Genomic DNA, 16,520 nt, shown 5'->3' on the forward strand with positions numbered 1-16,520 from the left:
TAAATAATTCGCAGTTCATTAACTTATTCATTTATTCGGAAAGCAGAATCCGCTTAATCTAGTGTACAATAAGAAAACAATCAACATTATTCTTGACACAACAAGTGGAGCGACTTGGAAGCGGGACTATGTGTTGTATGTGTAGGAAATGGTGGGGATGTGGGCGTTGTTGAGCGTGTTGTCGTGCGTCTCCTTGTCCTCGGGTATCTCAGGATCCTCGCGCTCCTCTTCCTCGTCGATGATGCTGATATCGCGGATGGATGGCCGGTGGCTGCGTCGCCAGCCACTGAGGTCCTGCGGCTGCTTGGTCTTGGTTAGCAGCTTGGTGCCCGTCACCGAGATCAAGATCGCTCCCAGCGGAGCGGTCAGAACGATGCTGAACACGCAGATCGTCTGCACAATGTTCGCCCAGTTGCGTTCCTCATCGGTGGCGTCGTCTCCGAGATGCTTAAGGGCCACCGGACCGAGGGCCGCCTGCACTGTTGCCTTGGCCATCCACGACAATCCCACAAAGAACTTCTCCTTGGTGTTTAGGCGATCTCCGAACGCAATGCCCGCCGTGGTGAAAATGCGCAAAATGGCGCCCGTGAAAATGCATGCCGCTCCGATAGACACCGTGTGTGAGTCCAGCTCGCGAATCTTTACGGTGGCACCGGTCAGCCCGAACAGAATTGGCTCGAAGATCATCCAGAAAATCTCGAAGGCGGTGGAGACCGGGTTGTCCTCCACATCCCAACCGTCCTTGCACCAAAACAGGTTCGAAACGAAGGCCGAGAAGACCACAGCCAGGGGTCCGGCTCCCTCGAAACCCAGCTCCTCGCTGCCATAAATGGCCATCAGTCCGCCGGTGAAGAGCAACAGCGTCCGCAGGGGCACCACATACGCGTCCCCCTTCTCCGGGAAGATGCGGGCCAGCGAGCCCCATACGACGCCAAAGCCCAGACCGCCCAAGATGCAAACCGGTGCCTGGGCGATCTGGTAGGCCAGACCCTTGTCGGAGAACATCACCGTGCTGATGATGCCGAAAATGGCCACCGACAGGGCATCGTCCACTCCCGCCACGGCCACCACCAGTGTGGGAATACCCTTGGCCACGCCGTAGCCCTTGGTTCGCAGCCGGAACAGGCAGGGCACCACCACGGCCGGTGAGACGGCGGCGATGATGGAACCCAGCAGGAAGGCCCAGATCCAGGGCAGGTCCAGCAGGAAGTGCGACATGACGGCCATCACCACCGCCTCCACGCACCACGGGATGATGCCCAGCTTCAGGATGGTCTTGTACACCTTCTTGAAGGCCTCCGGCTCCATTTCGAGTCCAGCTCGAGTCAGGATTATGGTAAGCGCGAATTTGCGCAGGTGGGCCGTCACCTTGGAGAAGTCACCATCAATGTTGGCCCAGCCTACATTCTGCAAATTATAATATATATAATTACTTATAATTGTTATGATATAATAATATGTATGTGGACCTCACCTGGAAGAGAATGCCCACCATGAGCATGCCAATGAGACGTGGCAAGGTAGTCAGCGATATCAGGTAGCCACCGAAATTGGCGGCCACAGTGAGAACGACCAGGCCAAAAAGCTGCCCTCCAGGGGCTGCCGAGTCGCCGATGATCACAAAGGCGGTGACCCAGATAAGGACACCTGTAATTTCGGAAATAATAATGCCATTATAACAAGATGCTCTAAATTCAATTGACAAGTTTGCTCACCAATCAGAATAATGGAAATTAAACGTGATACCGTCCTAAACGTGGGACACAGCGGGTAGGGGAATATCTTCTGCCAGAAGGGCGGCTCCCAGGACGCAGAGGGCTCCTCGCCGCGGCACTTCAGGCAGAATGTGTACATCCAGGACTCCTCGACGTAGTTGGCACCGCCATTGCTGCTGTCGCCTCCGGTGTGACCCATGTGGGTGCCATTGTACTTCGCATTGAGCACGTCCAGCGCATTCTGTCGATAGTTCTCTGCAAAAGAAGTTGGTTCCAATGAGTGATGCAACCTATTGGGCTGGATGCTCCAGCAACTATTACTCAGTTTGTCAGACTTGAAAATATTATCTACCCAGCCAGCAGGGATCTCTAATTAGGTGATAACTATGGGCATTATATCGAGATGGGAATGCGTCAAAGGCAAGACCTACGCAACAATGTTTTGATTCGGTAGAGCCCACTTCCCCCGGCTCGCTAATTGATAATGTTGACTGGGAAATGAAGTAGACGTACAACCGTAGCCGCCGATCAAACAACCGCTTCAACTCGATATATTTGCATTTTTCAACTGGTTAATACAGGTTGAAATTTCAATGGGACCGTGAAAATGAGGTGCTGAAACTGATAGGAAACTTCCTATCATATTGCGGAAAAATACATATCGTGTACTCTTTATATTATAAAATACCTGTTATTATATATAATTGAAGCCATTACATTTAGCTCCAATAGTCGGAAATATTTTATTAAAAATATATATATAATATAAATGAGATCATAAAATATATACACTTTCTCAAATCTCAGTTTAGCACGTTTGCCAAGGAATTTAATACTTCATTAAGACGGCGCCATGATTGAGTTTTTGAAACGTGTTAGTAGCGAAAATGCTCAACACACGTGAGAAGTGAGGTGTAGACTATATACGTGGCAGACTATGTAAGACATATTTTCGAAATATCAAAGTATTCCGCAGATAAATTGCAAATTCAAACTGCTTTAACCAAGACCAAGTGGTTCATTTGATATTGGTTTATACCAATCTATTTGCTGACAAACTGATTACCTAGGCAAGGATCCTTCGATCCGGAAAAGGGCCACTTACCATAGCTGTGAGTCGAGACCCGATCACTTTCGTTGTCATGGGGCACTGTATCCTTCAGGATGCTCTTCCTGCGCGCCGGTCCAATGTCCGTGTGCGAATGTGTGGAGGTCTGCGATGGGAGTACGAATGGAGTTTGATTTAGTTAAATAACAATACGTTATCGGTAACACTGGTTCACAAGCGTGTGCCCATATATATTTTCATTAGCAGATTATATGGCAGCAGTAAATGGAAAATCCGTTTTTACGATGCACCCAACAAGCGGAATGATCGCAATCGCCGGCGGTTAATGAATTGATATAGCCAAACGGCACTCACCTGTGAAATTTTACGCCTCGGATTTTGCTCATAGGCGGGATTATCGTAGCCAGTGCCGAGACCGCCATTCCCTCCGATCATTGGCGGATCGGAAATAATGCTGACCCGCCGCTTGGGTTGGCTATCGATGACAATGGTGCTCCTGTGGTTGCCAGCCCCGTTGCCGGCGCCATTCGAATTGGGCATGGGCACGTCGCTGGGCACTGGGATCGGAGTCGGAGCGATGATGGTCGTCGGTGTGGTTATGGTCGCTGGTGCTCCGCCGACGGAGGGATCCTCGCGAGCTTCTGGGTCTCCCGTGGCCGTCATCTTCTTATGGCTCTGTCGAAACGAAGTTTATGATAAGTTATCTGTGCCTAATAGTTCGTTTAATCCTCCGATTAGTGGCCGTAATGCTTACAGTAAACATTTGACGGCGACGCGAATCAAATGTATAAAATAATTTTGAAGCGATTCGCGAGTTTTTACAACTATCTCGTTCGACGTTTAGCAATGAAATAAATTCATTACCACTCGGTGGCATTCCGCCAACTCCAGGTGGACACACACAGTCATAAGGGCACACACACACATACACACACAGGCACCTGGTGGCTACACTGGGCGAAATGGCGAGGCGCTAATTGAAAAGCCAAACAGCCAGTTATTAAAGCCCAGGAAAATAGCAGGCAAAGTTATATAAAGGGTAATTGTGGTAACTAATTCCTTATTTTTCGAATTTATTTATCTATTTATAAGCTGCTCTAAAAATTCACCTTTACGATATTTAATATACTCATATAAAACGTAATTGCGAGAATTAGTGCCCTCTTTCTTTAATTTATTTGTTTATTCATTTATTAACTACTTCACAAAAGTGCGATTTTTTATTGTGATCATGGGTAGTTGTAAAAAAAGCCTTTTTTGTTTTGAAGAATTATGTTAACGCTTTATGTGCCAATTAAAAAAACTCATATAAATATAAATAGTGTCTTAAAAAATCGCAACAATTTACTAAATCGATTTGTTTATCTATAACATGCTGTGTTTTTTGTTGTAAGTCTATTGTCAAAACTTATTAAAACATTTCAAATATAAAATAAATTTGTTTTTCATCTAATATATTTATTTTTGCAGTGTCCTTGTGAAAACGTTAAAGACTAACGTAAATATTAAATAAATAGTGTAAAATCTTCTTAAAACCTCAATAAAAATTAACGGCAATTAGCTTTAATTATATCACCTGGCCCAAAAGATACACATGATATGCGGTCGGATGGTGATACGGATAGGTACTCCCATATCTCTTGCCATGAATATGTAAAAACCAAGTCGGTTGCCGCTTTGATGACCAAGAAGTTTTTTAGCCATTTGTTTGACATTCAATTATGACGCGTTTATCTAAACAAATTCACGTGAGCTGCGTTTAATATCTGTCTCGAAATAATGAGGCTGATTTGATTATTTCATACATTTGGTGATTATTTGTTTTTCGGGGTTTTCCGTTGTTTTTGCTATTTTTGCGCTTCTGCGGCGAGGAGAACAAAATGTGACATCAAGTCATGCGGTTCGTTAGCTGAATGCTGAAATCAAACAAAGCCACTGGCATGATGCTTGCCTGGCAAAATGTTGATTTAAATTGTCGTTGCTTTCTACCCTCTGAAGTTGTTCAAAACTTGCGTTATTCCATTTGCTAATTTATGGCTCACACAAAAACTGGCGGCAAACAGCAGGTGACAAATCTGTTCAAAATGCGTACGAAATGGATTTTAGCCATTCGATATGTGCAGGAATCTGCGGGGATGAGCTACAATTCAGTTCAATAACGTTGTCATTAAAGAATGTGCAACATGTTGACATTATTTACGCTCTGATTGGAGCCCTAAATATAGATATAAATCGGCAGCAAAGGGGAGGACAGCAGACGATATCAGAAAGGTTGGGAACGGAAAGACAGAAAGACGGAAAGAGTCTATTTGCAATCACAACTGCATAATTGGCCAGCCACGCTCAATGTTTTCAATTTTCACCTCTAATTAGCGCCGATTCAACAAAAAGTGCTGCTATTGATAGGAGTAATTTGCTGCGATAAAATTGTTTTAGACAATATTTAAGTTTGGGCAGTCACCCCAGGAGCGATTTCAAGACTTATAGATCTCAATCCCAATACCCATCAATGCCTAAAAACTCTGAGTGTCTTTGATTATTTAGTTCTTACTCTTTTTTTCGAGGGGCTCGGGGCTCTAATTGACGCGTGTCTGGCATCAAACAGACCCGAGTTGACAAACTTTTCGACACTTCATCATCATCACCATCATTAATATATCATGGGTATGAGTATATTATCGTCACGTGCTATCATGCGAACAAATGGCGAACAAAGCGGCTTAATTAGCATTCGTGTGTCATCTGTTGGGCTTTTAAGACATATAAACAAATATATCTGGCTATAAAACTGTAGGTATTCATCAATAGGCCATCGTATATGCCGGATTACAGGTCATCTGTAGGGTGAACAACTCGGGTGATTACTAAGCATTTAATATTCAAGTTAAGATTTGGATATTAAATCTTATTATTACGAATATAATTTCCATTAATTGCTCAGTTCTTCTTATTCAGGAAACTGTTTAGTTTTAAACTTCATTATCATTATTTAAAAGTGAAAAGCCATATGTAAATGGATTACAATTACAAATGTCCTTTGCTTTATTAATTTAGCTAATTGCTTGCGATACCTTGATTTTCTCTTTCAACCCTTGTTAGTCATTTCTGCATTCAGCTTGGCTGTCAACGGTTTTGCCGCACTTTGACCTTGCCGGAGGTTGCCCCCACCCCCAACTCGGCGCCCACACCAAAAAGCATTTTGCATTGCCATCGAATGAACAACGGCGAACAACGATACTACGTGACATGTTTGCCTGATCGGATTGGCCAGGGCATAAGCAAATTCGAAGCAGTTAGTTAGCTTGGGTCAGTTGGCCGGAGCGGTTGTTGGCCAGCTGGAGAGTCGGTCGGCTGGAACTGGTCAGGTGGCCGGATTACTTAGCACTGGTACTTGGCAGTGGCAATCCGTTGTTGGCCCAAAAGGTTTCCTTCGCACGCTTCGAGCCCCATTGCACAATGGTCACAGCCAAAACAAAAATGAAGGGGGCCCAAAAACATTTACATTTTACAACGATTTTGAAATTGGGCAGGTAAACGTAGGTAACCAATGGATGGGTGGATCGGCTGGGATGGAGAAGTAGTATCAGTAGTAGTATCAGCTACCTGTGACGTGATTCACTTTCAAACCTGGTCGGACGACAAACGTATTTCTGTGCTTCAACTTTGGTTTTCTTTTCGTTTGTAATTGGCACGCCTGTTATCCTATAGCCATTGTGTTAATCTAATCGATTGATAGAGTTGAGCGTTGTCTAGAGAACGGCCCACCAATAGATAATCAGTAGAGATAATAAGGTTCGCGCATTCTTACACAATTAATCCCCCCAATCACTTGAGTGCAGGGAGCGTGTAAATTTTGAGAACAATTCACTTGAATCAAATCCAAATGGAGAGAGAATACAGTCGGCTGTTTCTACGGATTCTTATCACCCGATCACCCGGTGTCACATGTGGCCAATGGGGAGACATGATGATATTGGACACTTGGCTAATCTCCGCTGGGCTTTTTCCGGCTACGATTAGCCGGTTGTAGGACTGTTAATTGACTTTAGCTATGACGATTGCGGTGGGAATCAAGTTATTTATTTTTATTTATATTGTTATTGCTTTAATAGCTAACAGCGAAAATTGTTAAATCATCACTCTTTCGGTTACGAAAGTTGAATTACTCTTTGGTAAGATAAGTACAGGCTGCCTTTAACTTCAGAAATGAACTGATCATTCTGATAAAATCAATGATCACGGTTCAAAGCACTCTTTATTGGGCGCCAATTAAACAGAGTTTATTACCATGACTGGGTTCCTGTGTGTATAACTTCAGAATGACGTCAAAGAAGACGTCCTCCAACTCTCAGTTACAGTACTAACGTTCAATTGATCAATTAAATGGTTTTTGCAGACACAAACACTACATTCGATGCCATTCCTTGAAATTCTTGGGGAAAATTCTTTAAATAGAGCTCTATTGAAGTTAACAAGTGCTATATGGCATCGGTGGAATCGTTTATGGCGGCCGGATTTCGCTGGAGCTTTCACAAAGTTATCTAAGGCTGTATATTTGCATTAATTTATTGCAAATATAAAAGACTTTTGCGATGATGGATCGCAGCATATAGAAAATCCATATAATATAATATATTCCTGGCTTATCTGACAATCGACGGCGATAGGAAAGGGCGCTATGGCGAAAAAAGATTTAGCCATAAAGAGTAAAATAAAAATCCACCAAACACTCGAGTTGGCCGATCATAAAAATCGAAGGGGCCCATGTTTGGGGGGTGCGATAAGGGGGGAGGTGGCGGTGGTGGAGCGGTAACCGCTTATCGTACCGCCGGACAACTTAATTGGCTTGATATTGCCCTACTACCCCAGCTACCGTGTGGCCAAGTGTGGATTGTGATTGATTCCATTCCGAATGCTAAATACGCAGACGGGATCGGGTGCCCCTTTAAATTGGTTTCACGATTGCGATCGGATCGCGAAATATGTGTGATTACTCCACTTACGAGTGTTTCATTAACAGACCCACTCCACTCGAATCTCAATCAGCCATGAATGTTGTTTCTATATAATCGGCTCGGCTTCAGATTCGATTTCGATTTCGCTTTCAATTTCCCCCCTGCCCGTTTTTGGGATTTCTGGTCGTCTCAGGTGCTTTCCTCTAGGGGTTTATCTGCCACAATTGCGCGAATTGTTTATTAAAACATTATCAATTTCTGTAATCCGCAGTCGGATCCACTTCACTCCGTTCTACACTCGTTTTGTCTGGCTTTGGCCTTTGTCATTAGGCCCATTGACAACTGCTAATTGTGGTAAGTGTTTATTGGCCCAATTTTCGAGGCATTCGATAAGATTTGGCCCGGGGTCTCTCTTTAATTATGCATGTATTTCCTTTATCACCGGTCTCCGGGTGAGACTTCCTCTGCTTATCTAAGCCGCACAAATAATGAACTTAAATGATGGGTGCCTTCGAGAAGTTTTGGATAGAAATCACACATTGGGTAATATTTAGATGTACAATTAAGGGGATTTTCGGGCACGAGGCATGATTTATTCTATTACAGTGCACAGAAAAAAAATGTAATATGAATTCATAAAGCAATATAAGAATTATATATATTTGTATGATTTAATTATTTGAAGCGTACATTTTGCGACTGTAGAAACGTTCTCTTTGATTGCGATATTATACGTAATGCAATGCACTACCGTTATACGCACTGCGCATTTCCCTCTCATTGTGATTTTATTGATACTGATATGGAATTAATGCGTTCTGGAACCCGTTCACAGCTTACATTAAAGGGTTAACCCGCTTGAGATGTTCGGTTAATAGCGTTTAAATTATGATGCAAATGGTAGCACTGCAAATTGATTTTCCTCATGCAATAAAATATTCTTATGCATTCATTTCGAGTTCATTAAGAAATCATTCACATTTCATTAATTTCGGTCAATATGCAAATGCGCAGCAAAACGTAAATAAAGTGAAATATACGACTCAAATTAATAACAGCTCAAAGTCGCAAGCGGGTGTTTTTAATCATAAGCGAGTGTAATTTGCATTTGCACTGTTTGGCTGCTTTGGCATTTTGATTGGAGTTCCCAAAAAACACGTACAGCCAGAAATGTGAAATATCTTAAGTATTTTACTTTATTACAGCCACTGAACTCGAAGGTGGAAATAAGTGGAAACCTACTTTGTATTCACAGGGCGGGCAGGAAATTAGACAACTTTCGTTGATGTCTCAAATCTGAAAGCACTTTGTCACTTTTCGTTGTCTTCGGCTGTTATTCTGCTTCACTTTTCTCGGAAGAGCGGAAGTTTTTTTGACTAATTAAAAGAGACTCAGAAGTCGTTCTGCGTTGACTTTTACTTTCATATTCACACAACGCGATCCATGGAGGCGAAAACTGAGGCGAAGACTGAGGCGAAGTCGATCCGCAACCTGGCCAAAAGCACGACTAAGTCGCTGCAAATTCCTGCAAGCGTTTTATAGGCACACACACTCATGTTTGTAAGCACAATCGGAAGAATTGAATCGAATTGAAACCGCTCTCTTGTACCCCATTCATTCACTCACTCAGTTACTCAGTTACTCGCTTAATCACTCTCCGATTCGCGAAGAAATGCCCGAAGTTATGTGGCTGTAAGTGTTATCTTCTGGTGCGATCCACCCACCTGAGACTGAAGGTGGCCCAAAGCCCGCTCTTCGCACAGAAGAGGCGTAAATCAAGGCGATCGGCAGCCAATGGTGTAAGCCAACTATATAGCTCCATGTGGCTACTGCACTGCTATATCTCGAACTGAAGGCCCTCGAGTTGGACGACCCATAAAATGGTCAACAAAATAATTTCCTCGACGCTTCCCAGGCCATAAATTCAGTTCAGAATTTACCACGGCCAATGCAATGTCATAACCGGTACTTGGCGAAGTGAAAATACATTATTTATATGGCCCTATATGCGACACGAAAAAGTATGCAATAAAATATGATTGATGACCCGAGATAACCGAATGGTTTTTCTTTAATTAGTCAGACTTGAGGAGCTCAATCAATCGAAAATCGAAAGCGTTTGATGGCTTTATGGCCACGGTAATCAATTCACATTGATATGGTCGCGACTTTGTGTTTGTGTTGGTGTTTGCCCATCGCTTGATGGACAAACTCCGGAGGGAATTTGGTAATTGAGTCACATTGTATACAGCGCGGTAGAAAGTCAATTGGTTAATTGGCGGTCTAATTGAGTTAACTTTAAAATGCTCGGCGTGCATATCAATAATTCAAATAGCCCCTAAATGTCTAAATACTTATACAAATATTATATTAGATTAATCATTTGGAGTCAACAAACACCGATAAAAATGTCAGTTTGTTTAGTTACCATTTGCATAAAACCAAAATGGATGATTTTCGTTTATTTACCTTGCCCAATTTCAACTGATACATCGTGATACACTTAAAACTGATAAAGGTGCTTCGCTGTCTGGCAGACACTAAATAGCATTTCATTTTATATCTGCACCATAAACCGTGTTGTTTATGTCCATAAACTGCGTAAAGATTTCCACTGCAACTCACTTGAGTCAACCAATTTTGATTATCGCCATATAAGTACATGATATGCGGTATTTGGAGAAAACAATGTTATAATTGAAACGAGCTAAAAAGTGCTTACAATTGATTTTGGTTTAAATGGTTATTGTTATTTTCAGCCAGAGATTAATGTGATATTTCTGACATTACCCGCATAAAGGTATGCCCCGGCATAGTAATAAAATTGATTTCACTGCTGGCATTTAATATTTATTGTAAATTTGTTTATCTAATTTCCGGCAAATATATTTACCTAGTTTCTGTCTATCTGCATATTGTTTTCGCACCCATACTAATTCGCAGCCAACACGGCAAACGGCCAATATGAATTCAATTCGAACAATTCGGAAAATTGCAGCAATGCATGAACTTTTCGCATGGAACTTCTCTAATTATTTGAGTGGCAAACGGCCACTGTAAAATGCGTCATGGCATCGAGGTGGCTGATGAAAATGCGGCTGGGTCAGGGATTCGTGCGGGGTCTCCATAAATTAACTTTGCCCAAAATTACAAACATTTTCTCATTTCCTCCATTAAAACCCAAATCACGATGCCACACACCAGCGGGGACACCGAGGACACATACATATCCTTGTGTTGGCTGGACGGGTGTGGAGCAATTTCAATTAAAGCTAATTACAACCAATATCGACTGCCAACAATGTCAAGCATCAAATGCGACGAAGCCACCCAAGAGGAGCCAGCTCGATTGGTTGGCTGGCTGGCTGGCTGGATGGCTGGCTGGTCGGTTGGTTGGTTGGATGGAAGCCCGGCTAGTGTCATGTCTGGGTCGTGCACTGCGAGAAACTGCGGTGATCCGCTCACAAGGTGTCACTCAATGTCGCCGAGGGTCCTGCCTGTGGGCGACGGTAAGTTCTGCGCGCGGGGTGAGCTGCCTGAGTAAGTTTTGTTGTCCTTGTCACCGCCAGCCACTGAGATGTGGCCATTTGGGTGAACCTAAGTCTGGCAACAAAGCTGCAGTTGCTTTGAAACTAAGCCTTAGAAATGGTTCTATTGAGGCCCTACTATTTATTTTATTTCTTGCATTTTTAATGTGTATTGACAGCCATGTGTGTATACTTAAATTTCTGACCAAATTAGCAGAACTATTATGTTTATTAGTTCTCTTCTGAAATCATCACGCATACGCCCTGTGTACATGCCCATAAAATCCCTTTTTGCTAAGACATAAATTCCTTAGCCATTTTTCAGCATATACCAAAAAGGTGCCGCGTAGAGCACTTTGCGTTGGTTCTTTATCGGCACATTATTGTGGTTTAAAGACTTGTTTTTTTTTTGTTATATGCTTTCAAGAGGTCCACCCCGAAGGATGTGTGTGCTTGAGGGTCCACAAGCTAGTGTCTGAATTTGAGTCACAGCCCGTTGCAAATGGTGGCGTTGTTGTCGTGGAATAATTAAAGCAAATTTGCACTTCAGACAGTCGCCCGTGGAAAAACAAGGCAAACATCTCAGCTCTCAACACTGGCGACCCACAACAAGAGCGCTGTCGAATCACCAGACCCAGGTACAATCGAGGATACCGCCTCCTTAAGGAGCAACAAAAACCCATACGAGTCTCAACGATAAAAATCCGACTGCTGCCCATTATACCCATTATATGTTACGCCAAAAACTATGGCATTCTTTGGGGCGCAAGCTGCAACTATAAGATTTTTGTAACACAATTTTCCGTACATTAATATTTAGTTTTTAATGCTAATCTACTACCTTTTTCCCAGCTTATCTAATATACCCCTTCGAAATAGAAATTCCGTTTACAACAACAACACCGTCAGCTGCCACTGCCAACATCAACAAAAAGGGGTCCAAAGTGTTTCGAGGACTCGTACCTCCTACAACGACAATTGCAACAACAGCAATGCAGAACAAAACGCCAGTCAGCCGGGAAAGTACGCAAAAAAATGTCTTTATGTACGCAAGGCAAGGTACGAGTTCGGGTATATATATGTTTATGCTACCATAATATGGAACAGAGCCAGCAACACAAAAAACAATGCCAGTGAGTGGCACAGAGCGCTGGAACAGGAGCGGTTCATATGGTGAAGAAACTATGGTTATGACACATTACCTAACTCTGGGGTAAGTTTTGAGCTCCAACAAATGAGCATTAGGTTCACAAATTGCAGGATCTTTTATGCTAAGCAGATTGGGAAATATACATGTACGTACCTGCGTATACGTAATTTTACTGGCATTACGTATACGAAATTACGTATACGTAAATGGAAGTTAAGGTGAATACAAAAACGGTACTAAGTAAAGGTAGATTACTTTAAGATTACACAAAAACTATGTTTAATATTTAATATATTTTCATCTATTCTTTTAAGACACTAAGTTACGTTCGATTGAACTTAATTGAAATTAACGATAAAAATTAATATGATATTTCTTAAATAAAAGTAAGCGTTGAGCACTTTTTTTTCCAATTTATCCAAATAAAATAAGGAAAATATATAATTTTTCAGAAATGGAAGCCAAACAAATTTCATGATCCTGTATTCCCACTTTGCCGCTCCTGTGGCCAAGAGAGCGAAGCGGAAAGGAGGAAACCGAACGGCGACCGCGATGACGGACTCGTGCGGATGCTGCTGAGCCGATGTGGATGTGGATGCCGACGAGGATGAAGATGACGATGCTGCCGCTCGGCTCTTCCTGTGGCTTTTCTCACTTGCTGAGCGCAACAAGGACCAAAAAATGCCAGCACGGCAACAACAATGGCCAACAACAATAATAATAGCGAATGGCAACAATAAACTGGGCTTGCGCCAAAAACGAAATGCGAAAATTTGTGGGAAGAGCGAGCGAGAATCGTCTTCTCACGACGACAGGACGGGAACAACAACAGAAACAACAAAGGAGTAACGAGATGGGAAAACAAAATCACACACACACACACGAAGAGCGACTCTCACAAAAAGCTGCTCAAAGTCGGTGATTCGGGTGTGTGCGTGTGTGTGTGTATGTTAGTGGGAGAGATTCACCCGAAAAAGGTTTTCAACTTGAAATTGAACTGTGTGTGCCATAGTTGAAGGTAGAAGAAGCAGCATCAGACAAATTGGAGAGCGCCAGTTGTTGTTGCTTTAGATGCTGATGCTGCTCTTCTCTCTCCTCCTTCTCTACACATAAAGAAATATGTTTAGAATAATCAATAAGATGATAACACACTAATTATTTCAAACTGTTTTGTTCTATTATGGATCAAAAAATAAAAAACTAGTTCATATTAATATAATTATTCGTGTTAATAAAATCATTTAAACAAAATAATGATTCATGATGTATTTATTAATGAAGCTCTGTAGTATATATTTGTATATTTTACAATCACAGAATATTATAGGAGTGATAATCAAACAGAACAAAAGAGTTTAAAAAGGTTTTAAAATGTCTTCATTCAATAGGTACGTGACTAATCCGAGAGCTCTAGGTATCGACTTGGTTTTCGCTCTGTGTAGATGGCTTTGTTGTTGTGGGAGCGAAAATATTTTAACGCAATTAGAGTCGGAGCATCGTCGTTGTCGTTGTGTCAGCATCAGAGCAAGAGCGAACGCGCACGCAGACGGACACGGACACGGAGCACGGATAAAACGGGCGAAAGACAAGAAGAACCTACAAGGGCAGCACAAGAATAGGTGGCCCCAGTGTGTGATGTGTTGTAATGTGTTATCTCGGAAAAAGAACGCCTCGAAGGTAGTGTAAAAAGTGTGACCAGCAGCGGTAAAAACCAGAGCAAACCAGACACTCAATTAACTGTGAAAACCTGCTGCACACACGCCGCACACACGCACGCACACCCTCGCCGAGTCCAAGTGAGAGTGTAGTGGAGAGAGCGCCGCAGAGAGGTGAAGGTGAAGCTGAAGGAGAAGCGCGAACAATTTGTTGAATACAACGGTACCGCTTCGTTGCAAGGCGAAAAGCGAAAGTGAAAGGCAGAAGCCAAAGAAAAGCGAACTAAATTTTAATACGGCGAAAAAACTGAAATAAAACTAGGGGAAAATTCCGAGAGTGCCCAAACAAACAGCACCAACAAACGGGAAAGAGGAAAAACGGAGAAAATTGGCGGCGCAAAAGTTAAAAGGGACAAAGACGATTAAGCAGCTTGCCAAGGACGAGGACCAACAGCACGAAAGGTGAGCCCCAATAAGTCAGCCCAAACGTAGGAGGCAAAAAAGAAATGTACAGGCAAAGTTGCGCCTAGCGACGCAGGACACAAGGCACAAGCAAAAAGGAAAGAAAAAAATAAAAACGCCCCAAACAGATTTCTCCCTCTTGGAAAGTGACAGTCGTCGACGTCGCCTTGCAACGCCTCAAGAAGCAAATGCCCCTACCCCCGCACTTTCTTCCGCCCTGCTGTTCACCCTGAGCACAAGAGAGAGCCACCCATCCACGCAAGCCACCCACTTTCACCGCCCACTCTCGCCCCCGCGTAGTTGTTGGCTTTCTTGTTATTCATAGGCAAACATAGGCAAACAAGCAGAAGCGAAGCAAAGAGCAACCTGCGTGGCTGCGACCAACAACAACAGCAAACATCCAGCAGCACTGCGAGGGCGGTTCTCAAAGTGAAATTAGCCCGACTCGCATTGGGCTCGATATTGGCCATCTTTGGGTTAATGCCATCAAAAGGCAAAGCAACCAGCCCCAAAAAGTATGCTATGGTATCTTTGGTGTTCGGACCGCGATAATCCCATCAAAAAGAATTTTTAGGGACCACTCCGTTAAAGTCAACCGCCACATTTCAATATGGCTGAAATGTCAAAACCCGGGTAAAAACTCTGACCTTTCATAACCTTTTTCATCGAATGCGTGTAACCAGGCTTCCTTCAGTTTTTTGGCACTTCACTAACTGAATAAGCCGCGAAAACTTTTGAATATCTTTCGTAAATGTGTTTTCTTGTCAAACTAGGATTATCGTTTCCTCTTTCAGTCGGCAAACTATAATCCTCCTGCCAAAGGAAATGTTCTGAGTTTTCAGCTTACCAATTTTGTTAAGCCCTAGAGATCTGAACAAAAAGGTTTTCATTAGTTCAATCCACTATTTGCATGCCAAACGTTGCACTTTATTACTTGTGCTTACACTTCAATTTAAAGTGCTTAAAGATATACAATATAACATCAGTTGGTAATTAGCCTCACAATCACAGACACTTTGCATTAATTCCTTAAATAAGCTATTGGTTCATTTAAAATCCAATCATTTAACTTCACATTTTCAAGGAGATTCAAATTGCAGCCGGACTGTAAAACAACACTAAAACAATTTGAATGTCTTTCCTTTCACACACTAAGCCTTTAACTAATTTCCCAAACTCAACAAGCTTCCTAGATTAAAATCTCGTGTATCTCTGAGAGCTTAGCTCCTGGCCATATCCAGTTTCCTGTTACCATTTGACCTCCCCTCGTTTGGCGACGGCTGGCATTGGCGGGAGTGATAATTCATGTCCCGCTGACATTTTTGGGTCAAAAAACTAAAATATTATGTGGTGACTCTTGCCATTTCGTTCAATTGTGTGCGTAGGTCTGTCTGTCTGCCTGTTTTAGAGCCCTGTGTTTTGGTTGGCTTGTAGTCATTATTTCACGCAACCTTCGGAGCACCACCACTATCCATCATACGTCATACCCATTGAAGGTTTGCCGGCGGTGGTGCTGGTGGTGTTGGTGGTACGTGGGTCTGACTGGCATTCGGGCAGATTAAAATTGCATCCGGCGCGCCAAACAAAAGACTGTTGACCAATTTCGCTTAAACATAAAACAAGGAAAAATTACCAGCGGTCCTGGCAATGGTTCAAGCTGGCAGGGCACACAAGCAAACACACTAAATAGGGACGCCAGCACATAAACACACGATGGCAAACAGAAATGAATTCATAGTAAAAGTCTTAATTGAAATTTTTGCTGAAATTGTGTGCTGAGGGGATTTTTTGTACTGTTCGGCGGCACCTAAAATGAAAGCGTTGTGTCCATGGCGGGACCTGTCCTGTGTATATATCATTCACATATATGTAACATATATATGTATATATATTTATGTGAATGTGCGAACTGGGTGGCGGCAACTTTGTGAAGCCAAGTCAGGCGCAGAAAAAAGCAAAAGTCGTGGCCTGTGGTGTAAACGGATCT

The 16,520-nt window shown here is 42.8% G+C and overlaps 1 protein-coding gene across 2 annotated transcripts; it reads right to left on the reverse strand.

Moving 5' to 3' along the window:
* Positions 1–7: 7 nt before the first annotated feature.
* Positions 8–9,236, reverse strand: LOC122611761 (sodium/hydrogen exchanger 9B2). Of its 2 annotated transcripts, none has more exons than XM_043785060.1 (6): positions 8,982–9,236; positions 3,139–3,459; positions 2,821–2,929; positions 1,716–1,970; positions 1,475–1,647; positions 8–1,407 (listed from the first exon to the last, which is right to left on the reverse strand). In XM_043785060.1, the coding sequence occupies exons 2-6, from the start codon at positions 3,445–3,447 to the stop codon at positions 127–129; spliced, it is 2,127 nt and encodes a 708-aa protein (XP_043640995.1). In that variant the 5' UTR covers positions 3,448–3,459; positions 8,982–9,236; the 3' UTR covers positions 8–126. The 2 variants fall into 2 exon arrangements, with proteins under 2 accessions (XP_043640995.1, XP_043640994.1); XM_043785059.1 differs by lacking the exon at positions 8,982–9,236 and adding an exon at positions 3,539–3,661.
* Between the last annotated feature and the right edge of the window lie 7,284 nt (positions 9,237–16,520).

The sequence above is a fragment of the Drosophila teissieri genome, chromosome 2L (assembly GCF_016746235.2).
Source record: "Drosophila teissieri strain GT53w chromosome 2L, Prin_Dtei_1.1, whole genome shotgun sequence".
In the NCBI taxonomy this organism is placed as follows: Eukaryota; Metazoa; Arthropoda; class Insecta; order Diptera; family Drosophilidae; genus Drosophila; species Drosophila teissieri.

Excerpts from the sequence above, each read along its gene's own strand:
- LOC122611761 (XM_043785059.1), bottom strand. The coding sequence starts at position 3,661 with ATGCCACCGAGTGGTAATGAATTTATTTCATTGCTAAACGTCGAACGA. Across the intron at positions 2,930-3,138 it reads CGAGGCGTAAAATTTCACAG|ACCTCCACACATTCGCACAC; the intron begins GTGAGTGCCGTT and ends CTCCCATCGCAG. Across the intron at positions 1,408-1,474 it reads TGGTGGGCATTCTCTTCCAG|AATGTAGGCTGGGCCAACAT; the intron begins GTGAGGTCCACA and ends TATAATTTGCAG.